We start from the raw sequence: 12397 nt of genomic DNA, 5'->3' as shown, positions 1-12397 counted from the left end.
CTGTGTGGAGTTTGCACATTCTCCTCGTGTCTGCGTGGGTTTCCTCCGGGTGCTCCGGTTTCCTCCCACAGTCCAAAGATGTGCAGGTTAGGTTGATTGGCCAGGTTAAAAAAAAAAAATTGCCCCTTAGAGTCCAGAGATGCATAGGTTAGAGGGATTAGCAGGTAAAATATGTGGGTAGGGCCTGGGTGGGATTGTGGTCGGTGCAGACTCGATGGGCCGAATGGCCTCCTTCTGCACTGTAGGGTTTCTATGATAATTCTATGATATTGTTGGATCATTTTTAGTATAGGAATTGAAAAACCATGTTGCAGCTGTATAAGACTTTGGTTAGGCCACATTTTGAGTATTGCATACAATTCTGGTCGCCACACCACTGGAAGGATGTTGATGCATTGGAAAGGGTGCAGAAGAGATTTACCAGGATGTTGCCTGGTTTGGAGGAGATGGGCTATGAAGAACAGTTGGATAAACTTGGAGCATCGGAGGATGAGGGGGAATCTGATAGAGGTTTACAAGATTGTGACAGGCTTGGATAGAGTGGACAGTCAGAGTCTTTTTCCCAGGGTCGAAGGGTCAATTTTTCAGGGGCGTAGGTTGCAAGTGAGAGGAGGGGGGAGTTTAAAAGAGATGTAAGGGGCAGGTTTTTCACACAGAGGGTGGTGAATGTCTGGAACATGCTGCCGGGGGAGGTGGTGGAAGTGGATTCTGTAACAATGTTCAAGAGGCATCTGGATAGATACATGAATAGGCAGCGAATAGAGGGATATGGACCACGTAGTGGCAAGAAAATATTAGATTAGGGAGGCATCTGTGTCATAGAACCCCCATAGAATCCCTACAGTGCAGAAAGAGGCCATTTGGCCCATTGGGATTGCACTGACAACAATCCCACCCAGGCCCTATCCCCGTAACCCCACATATTTACACCGCTAATCCCTTTAACCTATGCATCCTGGGACAGAAAGGGATAATTTAGGCATGGCCAATGCACCTAGCCCGCACATCTTTAGACTGTGGGAGGAAACCGGAGCACCCGGAGGAAACCCACGCAGACACGGGGAGAACGTGCAAACTCCACATAGACCCAAGCCGGGAATTGAACCCGAGTCCCTGGCGCTGTGATGCAGCAGTGCTAACCACTGTGCCACCGTGCCGCCCTGTCGGCACAGACTTGGTGGGCCGAAGGGCCTGTTCCTGTACTGTACTGTTCTTTGTTCATCCGGATGGGGTAGACATGAACACATGACATTCTGACTCTGAGGTAAGGGCGATAGATACCCCTGGGCCCTTCCAGTTATACATGGCACCATCTCAAAGAAAAGCGATGAGGGTTCCTCCTGGTGTGTTAGAAAATATTTACCCTTCGAACAATGACAATGAACGAGATCGCGATCTTCTTGCTGTTTACGGGAGCTTGCTGCACATAAATTGGTTGCTGGATTTTCACATTACAACGGTGATTCCATTTCTAGAGTCTACAGATAAAAGCAAATTACTGCGGGTGCTGGAATCTGAAACCAAAAGAGAAAATGCTGGAAAATCTCAGCAGGTCTGGCAGCATCTGTAAGGAGAGAAAAGAGCTGACGTTTCGAGTCCAGACGACTCTTTGTCAAAGCTATAAGGCAGAGAAAGTGGGAGATATTTATACTGCAGGGGGAGGGAATGAAAGATGAGTCAGAGCCACAGAAACCAGTGGAAAGGCTGCTAATGGCAGCCCATAGAGAGAATAGAAGGTGTGAATGGCCAATCGGCAGAGAATCTGAAATCAGAGGGTAAACTGTGACAGATGGAGATGTGGGGGGAATGGGGGGAGATGGGTGGGAGTGGGAGAGAGGTAAAATTGAGAAAAGGGAAGAAAAGGGAGAGGAAAGGTGAGGAAAGGGGGATAAAATAGAGAGAAAGAGTGGGGGGGGGGGGGAAGAAAAATAAATAAAGAAATCTGGTCCCAACCCCAACCCTCCACACCTTTTGGTTTAAGAGTCGACAGATGGTTGCTTGGTAACAAAGAGCGCAAGTATTACTGAAAGCAGCGATACCCTGTTGAAGCTTTTCCTCTTGTATTCAGCTTTCAAAGGGAGCAACAATTCATACAGTGCGGCTCACTTACACTTTCTAGAAACAACATCCATTCATAATCAGGGACCTGTGCTTTGCATACAAAAGGAACCTGTCCAGGCAGCGTGCCTTTTCTGAATTAAAGAAAGTGTGGGAGACAATTATTCTCTGGTGCATTCTCCATGGCAACACCTTGACCAATCAAAACCTACTTATCAACCAATCAGTGCCCTTTTCTCGTGCAGTTTAAATTGTTCCTCCCTTTGAAGTTTGGTATTCTTGTATTTGTCCTGATGAGGGCCAGACAGAAATCTTTGGTGGTGTGACTTGTTTTTCCAGCAATACTTGAAAAGTAGTTAATTGGCTGTAAAATCCCTTTAGCTATTCTGAGGTGATGAGAGGCGCTAGAGTAATGCAAGTCTTTCTTTCTACCTGAAACTTTGAAGGGAGAAAACTTTCACAAATACGTCTTCAGTGTCACTACGTGGGCAGTTCTTCCATCATTCCCCACCCACCCATCCACACCCCACCCCCTAGAACACCACCCCTCCCACCCCAACACACCCCACCCCTCACACCTCCACCTCCCACACCCCCCACACCTCCCCCACCCACCCCAACTGTCCCAGCAAATCCACCCCACCCCCTTCCACTCATCCACACCTCATCCCAGCAAAACTCCACCGCCCCACACCTCCCTCACCCACCCCTCCACCCCCAACCCTCCCTCCACACCCTTCCCCCACCCTAGGGCAGCACAGTGGCGCAGTGGTTAGCACTGCTGCCTCACAGCACCAGTGACCCGGGTCCAATTCCCAGCTCGGGTCACTGCCTGCGCAGAGTTTGCACATTCTCCCCGTGTCTGCGTGGGTTTCCTCTAAGAGCTCCGGTTTCCTCCCACATTCCAAAGATGTGCTGGTTAGGTTGATTGGCCATGCTAAATTGCCCCTTCGTGTCAGGGGGACTAGCTAGGGTTATGGGGATCGGGCCTGGGTGGGATTGTGGTCGGTGCAGACTCGATGGGCTGAATGGCCTCCGTTTGCACTGTAGGATCCTATGATCTATGATCTATCCACATTCCCCCACCCTCCCACGCAGTTGCTCCATCCATCCCACATCCCCACACTTGCACCCCCAACCTTTCACACTCTGCCCCCCACACCTCCATTTCCCCCACACCTCTCCACAACTCCACCCCACCCTTCTACATCCCCTCACACTTGTCCACATCCACCCACTCCCCCACTCCCATTCTCCCCACCCACAGCCCTCCCCATTCGCCCACTCCAGTTGTTGGGATATTGCAGATTGACACTACGTGTATTTGTGCAGCTGCTGCAACTTTCTTTTCATGCTATAAACATTTTATGGACAGCGTTACCTCATAAACACAACAGTACATCATTATCATTCTTTTACGAGTTTAAAAAAATTTGACGAGAGGTTTTACAGCCAAGACCCAAACTGCACAGGAGCAGAAACATTGGCTGGGATTTTACGGCCTTGTGGCGGTGGACCCACTGCCGAAAATTCACCGACCCAGACAAACAGTCATTGACCTTCGACGGGACCGGATTATTCCAGCGGCGGCCGGATGGGCCTGGAAAATCCCGCCTGTTATTGCACCAAAACACCGTTTAAAATAGATGGCATTGCCCCATTTCTGGTACGTCATGTTAAACTCTATTAGTCAGAGAAGGTCAATGCCACGGCAAGATTGCGCCAGGGACCCCGGTTCAATTCCCGGCCTCAGGTGACTGTGTGGAGTTTGCACATTCTCCCCATGTCTGCATGGGTTTCCTCCGGGTGCTCCAGTTTCCTCCCACAGCCTGAAAGATGTGTGGGTTAGGTTGATTGGCCATGCTAAAGCTCCCCACCCCACCATTTCTCTCTCCTTCCACCTTTAAGAAGCTTCTTACAACCTACCTCTTTGATCATGTTTTTGCCTCATATCTCTTTGGATGGTTCAGTGTTTGTTTACTAGTGCTCCTAGGATGGGCACTGGGATATTTTGCCATGTCAAAAGCGCTGTATAAATGCACGCTGTTAAATTCATTTTGATTGATAAGCTTCCAGTTGTCAATAGAAAAAGTGTCAATTTTTTACAGAAAATAATGAACCGTTTTATGTTGTGCTAACCCCCCCACGAGGTCCATGAGGAATCACTGATTGATCTCCCTGCGTAGATTGGTTTAGCACGAGTTCCCCTGGTAACAGACAGTGGCCTGTCCAGCTAGAACTCATCATCTGAACCTTTTACAGGGATCGGGGTTCATCCAGACTTGAAACGTCGGCTCCTTGGGGAAGGCAATGGCCTAGTGGTGTTATCACCAGTCTATTAATTCAGGAACTCAGCTAATGTTCTGCAGACCCGAGCTCGAATCCCGCCACGGCAGATGGTGGAATTTGAATTCAATAAAAAATATCTGTAATGAAGAATTTACCAATGACCATGAAACCATTGTTGATTGTCGGAAAAACCTATCTGGTTCACTAATGTCCTTTAGGGAAGGAAATCTGCCGTTCTTACCCAGTCTGGCCTACATGTGACTCCAGAGCCACAGCAATGTGGTTGACTCATAACTGCCCTTGGGCAACTAGGGATGGGCAATACATGCTGGCTGGCCAGCGACACTCATGTCCCACGAATGAATATAGTTTTAAAAATTCTCTCTCTCCACAGATGCTGTCAGACCTGTTGAGATTTTCCAGCATTTTCTGTTTTTGTTTTAGATCCAGGACTGGGCCTGCTGAACTCCAGTCTCAGGCAGGGACCATGGTAGTGATTTTACTTTGCATTCTGTAATAAACTATATTCCTTTCCAGTTGGACTTCCTGAGTTATTACACACGTGTTCAGAAAGCTTAGAAAAAGGACCTTGATTGGACATTTCTCCATCTTCATATGACTCTCCCTGAGATACATTCCCTTTTGTGTCAACACCTCTCCTGCCATTTTACTCACGTGGCATTGATAGAGTTGGCATCTTACATTGCCCAGCATTTATTAGTGGTGGTGAGACATTTTCTTGAACCTCAGCACTCAGGTGTAGGCACTCCCACAGTGCTGTTAGGGAGGGAGTTCCAGGATTTTGACCAACAAACAGTGAAGGATCAGCGATGTATGGGAGGTGATAGCCCAGCGGTATTATTGCTAGATTATTAATCAGAAACTCAGCTAATGTTCTGGGGACCCGGGTTCGAATCCCACCGTAGCAGATGGTGGAATTTGAATTCAATGAAAATTATTTGGAATTAAGAATCTACTGATGACCATGAAACCATTGTTGATTGTCGGAAAAACTCATCTGGTTCATTAACATCCCTAGGGAAGGAAATCTGCCGTCCTTACCCGGTCTGGCCTGCATGTGACTCCAGAGCCGCAGCAATGTGGTTGATTCTCAGCTGCCCTCTGAAATGGCCAAGCAAGACACTCAGTTCAAGCACGGCTAAGGATGGGGCAATAAATGCTGGCCAGCCAGCGATGCCCATGTCCCACGAACGAATACCAAATATATTTCCAAGCCAGGATGGTGACTGGAAGGGGAACCTCCAGGTGGTGGTACTCCCATGCAACTGGTGTTCTTGTCTTTCTAGGTGGTAGAAGTTGTGGGTTTGGAAGGCGCTGCCTAAGGATACTTGGGGAGTTGCTGCAGTGATCTTGTCGATGATTCGCACACTGCTGACACTGAGCATTGGTGGTAGACAGACTGAATGATTAAGGTGGATGGGCTGCTGATCAAGTGGACAGTATGTACCACCCACAGGGGTCGGGTAGAAGCCATGGGACCTCATTTCTGCCTGATGGTCACACACATGCAGCAGCCAACAAGCTAGACATCAGGGAGAAAAGACCTGTTGGTATGTTTTTGGGTTGCTGGTGGAGGGATTTACGATGATGAATGGATTGATAGGGTCAATTGGGAGAAACTATTTCCTCTGGTGTTGGGGGGAGTCCTGAACAAGGGGGCAGAACCTTAAAATAAGAGCCAGAGTGGTCACAGGTGATGTCAGGAAGCACTTCTTGATTTGATTTGATTTGATTTATTGTCACATGTATTAACATACAGTGAAAAGTATTGTTTCTTGTGTGCTATACAGACAAAGCATACCGTTCATAGAGAAGGAAACCAGAGAGTGTAGTGTTACAGTCATAGCTAGGGTGTAGAGAAAGATCAATTTAATGCAAGGTAGGTCCATTCAAAAGTCTGATGGCAGCAGGGAAGGAGCCATTCTTGAGTTGGTTGGTACGTGATCGCAGACCTTTGTTTCTTTTTCCCAACGGAAGAAGGTGGAAGAGAGAATGTCCAGGGTGTGTGGGGTCCTTAGTTATGCTGGCTGCTTTTCTGAGGCAGTGGGAAGTGTAGACAGAGTCAATGGATGGGAGGCTGGTTTGCGTGATGGACTGGGCTACATTCACGACATTTTGTAGTTCCTTGCGGTCTTGAGCAGAGCAGGAGCCATACCAGGCTGTGATACAACTAGAAAGAATGCTTTCTATGGTGCATCTGTAAAAGTTGGTGAGAGTCGTAGCTGACATGCTAAATTTCCTTAGTCTTCTGAGAAGGTAGAGGCGTTGGTGGACTTTAACTATAGTGTCGGCATGGGGGGGACCAGGACAGCTTGTTGGTGATCTGGACACAGAAGGTCGAGTGGAAATCCAGACTTCTGCCCCACCCTGCCCCTCCCCACAGACAGAGTTGAGGCTGGGGGTGAACTGAGAGGTTCCAAACTGAGATTGGTAGGTTTTTGTTAGGCAGGTGTATTTATGGTCTCATTGAATGGGCAGAACAGGCTAGAAAGGCTGAATGGCCTCTTCTGTTCCTATGCTTCTTGGTGTCGAATGACTGATTTGCTCTACAGAGGGCCAGCACAGAGCTGACTGGCTAAATGGCCTCATTCTCCGCCATCGTGGCTCGGTGAATAGCTTGAGCTTTGCCTGAAAGTCTCAAACCGACTTTCCTTTGCCTTGGATTGTTGCGTTCAGTTGCCGTTGGCGAGGTGGAACAAGCTTGGTGCTTGCCTGGTGCATACTTGCCCAGTTTGCTGGGTTAAGGTGTGATGGATGAGGGAATCAAAGCGGGTGAATGGATGCAGATCAGCCATGGTCCAACTGAACGGTGAGACAGCAAGGACAGGGCTGAATGGCCTGGTACAGTTTTAATGTGCCTCTGACTTTAAATCTCCTTCAAGGCCTCGGTTTGCTGAGTTCAGTTGTAGCGTTCCGAATACTGCCACTGCTGAAACAAGCCGATCCCATATATTAACAAGGACAGACACAGTGACCTTGCTCGCTAGCAGCAGTCAGTGTCACAACACATTTCAAAACCCTTCCATTTTAAAACGAGTGCCTTTGGAAGACTTACAAAGCTACTCAAAATGTGCTTAACCGTAGACAGCTGCCGGAATGTTCTAAGGTTTTATTGAATGTTCCCTCAACGTTTCTATTCATTATCTATCCAATTACCAGTGACTTCAGTCACCCACAGAGGAATCAGAGGAGCTGGGATTATTCTCCTTGGAGCTGAGAAGGTGAAGGAGAGATTTAATTGCTGCCTTCAATTTTAGGAAGGGTTTGTGATAAAAGAAGATAAGGAGAAACTGACTCCACAGGCAGGAGAATCAGTAATGTAGATTTAATATCATTGTGTAAAGTTAATTTTATTGGCATCACAAGTAGGCTTACATTAACACTGCAATGAAGTTACTGTGAAAATCCCTGAGTCACCATACTCCGGTGCCTGTTCGGGTACACTGACAGAGAATTTAGCATGGCCAATGCCCCTAACCAGCACGTCTTTCGAACTGTGGGAGGAAACCGGACCACCCGGAGGAAACCCATGAAGACATGGGGAGAACATGCAGACTCCACACAGACACTGATCCAAGCCAGGAATCGAACCCAGGTCCTTGGCGCTGTGAGGCAGCAGTGCTAACCACTGTGCCACCGTGCCACCCAAAAGCAGTGGTCACGGGGCAGGGAGGGAGGGGGGTGTTTGGTGGGGGGTGCGAGGGGGGGGGCGGAGGGCGGTGATTATTTGTTTACACAGCATGTAATGATCTGGAAGGCGCTGCCTGAAACGGTGGTGGAATCGGGCTTAATAGTGACTTTCCAAAGGGAATTGAATAGATATCTGAATGGGAAATGTCTGCAGGGCTTGGGAAAACACAGTAAGAAGTCTCACAACACCAGGTTAAAGTCCAACAAGTTTATTTGGTAGCAAATGCCACTAGCTTTCGGAGCGCTGCTCCTTCATCAGGTGGAGTGGGAGATGTGCTCACAAGCAGGACATACAGAGACACAAACTCAATTTACAGAATAATGATTGGAATGCTAATCAAGCTAATCAATGCTAATACAGCTAATCAAGTCTTAAAGGTACAGACAATGTGAGTGGAGACATGTGAGTGGATGCTTCCCTCCTCACAGGCATCAGGATGTCTGTGCTACCACACATAAGGGGAAACCGCTCCGCCCACTGGGGCTTCCCAGAGAGCCCGTCTCAGGCACTGCCAACCTGAGTTCCGGAGGTTGACCACCTTCTGAGCGAAACATATTCTTTCATTTCTGTCTTAGATGCGTGACTCTATTTTTAAACAGTGACCCCCCCCAGTTCTAGATTCTCCCATTAGAGGAAACATCCTCTCCACATCCATCAATACCCCTCAGGATCTTACGTTTCAATCAAGTCACCTCTTACTCGTCTAAACTCCAGCGGATATAAGTCTCACCTGTCCTCATGAGGTAACCAACCCACCTGTTCCAGATATTGGTCTAATAAACCGTCTCTGAATTGCTTCCATAGCATTTATATCCTTCCTCAAATAAGGAATAGTCTAGTGATATTACCACTACAGCATCATCTCCCCAATTACTCCAGATGTGGTTTTAACCAGAACTTTGTACAGTTGGAACATAACTTCCTCCAATTTATCTTCCAGCATTCCCTTTGAGAGAAAGGTGAACATTAGATCCAAGGAGCCATTTGCAGCAGAGAAGGAAGCTATTCAGCCATTCCATTAAGTCTCTGCCAACTCTCCATCGAACAATCCAGTCAGCCACATTCCACCGCTCTCTCCATGCAGTCCCGCGAGTTAATTTCCTATTAGCTTTTTAAGTGGTACCTGTCCACGTCTATTTAATGATTTATATAAGGCATGGTAGCACAGTGGTTAACACTGCTGCTTCACAGTGCCAAGGAACCGGGTTCAATTTCTGCCTTGGGTGACTGTGACTGTTCTTCCCGTGTCTCCAGGTGCTCCGGTTTCCTCCCACAGTCCAAAGATGTGCAGGTTAGGTGGATTGGCCATGCTAAGTTGTCCCTTAATGTCCAAAATGTGTAGGTTAGGGGGATTAGCGGGGTAAATATGTGTGGTTGTAGGTTAGGGTGGGGATGGGCCTAGGTAAGATGCTTTGTCAGAGAGTCGGTGCAGATTCGATGGGCCAAATGGCCTTCTTCTTGGCTAAGACCAAGCGTCAGAGCAAGCCCAAGATGGGGTGCAATGCCTCATCTTGTCAGCTTGGATCTTGTTTGTCTCTCTTGTTGGGGACCTTGAATTGGATTCAATTGGATTTTGAATTTGGTTTTTGGGGCAAGCAAGGAATGGATTTGGGATTGTCCGGTCCACTCTGAGCATTGGCTTTGTAACTTTAAGGATGCAGTAAAAAAAATATTTTTTTAGTTGCCTCCTTCTCCACTGTAGGGATTAGAGTCATAGAGTCACAGAGATTTACAGCATGGAAACAGGCCCTTCGGCCCAACTTATCCATGTCGCCCAGTTTTTAACCACTAAGTCAATCCCAGTTGCCTATATCCCTCTATACCCATCTTACCCATGTAACTGTCAAAACACCTATAAAAAGACAAAATTGTACCCGCCTCTACTACTACCTCTGGTGTTCCAGATATTCACCAACTCTGTGTGAAAAAGTTGCCCCTGTGGACCCTTTTGTATCTCTCCCCTCTCACCTTAAATCTATGCCCTCTAGTTTTAGACTCCCCTACCTTTGGGAAAAGATGTTGACTATCTAACTGATTAATGCCCCTCATTATTTTATAGACCTCTATAACTGGCCTATAATTCTATAATGATTTCAGTACGTAGACCCCTAACCCTCTCTCTGATCCTCCGTGACTGCTCGCTTCCCACCAATTTGTCCATTTGGACCCAAAATGACTCTCAGCATGTTGAATATTATCCAGTTCCGTTTATTTTTTTCACTCGTTTACTCATCACTGATCCTCAGAGGGTCAGGTTTCTCCCACTCACTCTGAAGGCAGCAGTTGGGTTGAGGAAAATGGGCTCTGGGGAGATTCAGTTCTATAAGCTTGGGGATGAAGAAAAACATTAAGGGACTTTGTAGGCTCAGAATAGCAGGAATTTAATCTCATCGGAATAAATTTATTGTCTGTGTATAGTCTAGATGCTGTGTAAATACAGACAGACCTTGTTGGATGTTGATGATTGTTGCAAGCTCAATTAGGTGAAAATGTGTTCTGCGTGTTAAATTTCAGGGACATCGGAGGAGCGGGGGCTGGTGGCACACTTTCCTGGTTTCAAATCTCGGCTGGAAGGTCATCACCGTCATCAGCTGAAAGACTTAACCGATGTTTATCAGTTGCCGTCGGCACTGCAGAGGTATCTGTGCATTAAGTTCTTCCCTTTCTCCAACCTGTGCCCCAGCTCGGAACCAGTGCAGGAACCCACGGTGGATGGAGAGGAGATAAAGGACTTACTACCAGCTCCCGAGCATGTCGCCAGTGGAGGGGAAGTTGGGGTTGCCACCTCCTCCAGAATTGCCCTGGAGTCTTCAGGAATCGAAGGCTAACGCTGTTGGGAACAAAATCCAGGGCAAAAAAAATCATAGGGCCATTAAAACAAAACCTTTTTTTTAACGTTTGTTCTCTTTGCACACATTTACCCACTGTCTCCAAAAATATTAGATGATGTTTGACTGAGCAGGGAAGTTGGAGGCAAGAGGTCCATAAGATCATAAGATGTAGGAGCAGAATTAGCCATTCAGCCCATCGGAGTCTGTTCCGCCGTTCAGTCATGGCTGATATGTTTCTCAACTCCATTCTCCTGCTTTTTCCCCAATCAGTAAGAACATAAGAAATAGGAGCAGGAGTAGGCCATCTAGCCCCTCGAGCCTGCCCCGCCATTCAATAAGATCATGGCTGATCTGATAGTTCCGTTTACCCGCCCGCTCCCCATAACGCTTAATTCCCTTATTGATCAGAAATCTATCTACCTGTGACTTAAACATATTTAACGGGGTAGCCTCCACTGCTTCAATGGGCAGAGAATTCCAGAGATTCACTACCCTCTGAGAGAAGAAGTTCCTCCTCAACTCTGTCCTAAACTGAATCCCCCTTATTTTGAGGCTGTGTCCTCTAGTTCTTGAATCAAGAACCTATCTATCTCTGTCTTAAAGACACTCAATGACCTGGCCTCCACAGCTTTCTGTGGCAATGAATTCCACAGATTCATCACACTCTGGCTGAACAAATTCCTCCTCATCTCAGTTCTAAAGGGTCATACCTTTCCTCTGAGGCTGTGCCCTCAGATCCTAGTCTCTCCTACCAATGGAAACATCTTTCCACGTCCACTCTATCCAGGCCTTTCAGTATTCTGTAAGTTTCAATGAGATCTCCCCCCCATTGAGTACAAACCCAGAGTCCTCAAATGTTCCTCATACATCAAGTTTTTATTCCCGGGATATTTTCGTGAACCTCCTCTGGACCCTCTCCAAGGCCAGCACATCGTTCCTTAGATACAGGGTCATGTGATATAGTCTCCAGGAGTATGGCTAACCTGAGCAGGCAAAGTTGGCAACCTTATGGGGAAGTGGGGTTGCCAACTCTCCAGGACCAGACTGAATTTTCCAGGAAGTGGAGTTGAATTTCCCAGACACGGCTCCCGGGGAGGAAAGAGAATCATTTTTTTTTCAATGTTTTTGTTGAATAGTTAGAAAAAGTATTGGCGAAAGGAAGAGAGTTGTTTCGATTTTGATTGGTTAAATGTCACCCAATTAAGTTACTGAAGAGCCCATTCACTGTTTGCTCATGTGTGGGGAGGCTGTACTGGGCCATTGAACAAGTTGGATAGTGACTAGGTGGTGGTCTGGGGAAATTGAAGGAAGTATGTCCTGTGATGACACCTCCAGGATTATTCCCAGTCAGAGTTGGCTACCTTCTAGGGATGATGTGGAGATGCCGGCGTTGGACTGGTGTGAACACAGTAAGAGTTTTAACTACCCTTCTAGGGAACCATCACAGGCAGATAAATCTCTCCGTTTCAGAGAATTGGAAGTGGGTGGAGCGGAGGAATTAGGGGAG

At 47.3% G+C, this 12397-nt stretch overlaps 1 protein-coding gene across 1 annotated transcript in view; it reads left to right on the top strand.

The window, feature by feature from the left end:
- Nucleotides 1-10887, top strand: part of LOC144504116 (solute carrier family 23 member 3-like) — a 56078-nt gene extending 45191 nt beyond the window's left edge. The window contains exon 7 of the mRNA XM_078229292.1: nt 10574-10887. Coding sequence (XP_078085418.1) covers nt 10574-10887 — 314 coding nt within the window. The remainder of the gene's footprint in view (nt 1-10573) is intronic.
- The last annotated feature ends 1510 nt before the right edge of the window (nt 10888-12397 follow it).

This window comes from Mustelus asterias, chromosome 14 (genome assembly GCF_964213995.1).
Source record: "Mustelus asterias chromosome 14, sMusAst1.hap1.1, whole genome shotgun sequence".
In the NCBI taxonomy this organism is placed as follows: domain Eukaryota; kingdom Metazoa; phylum Chordata; class Chondrichthyes; order Carcharhiniformes; family Triakidae; genus Mustelus; species Mustelus asterias.
The sequence above is the reverse complement of the archived record's forward strand: the minus strand, read 5'-3'. Positions and strand labels throughout refer to the sequence as shown.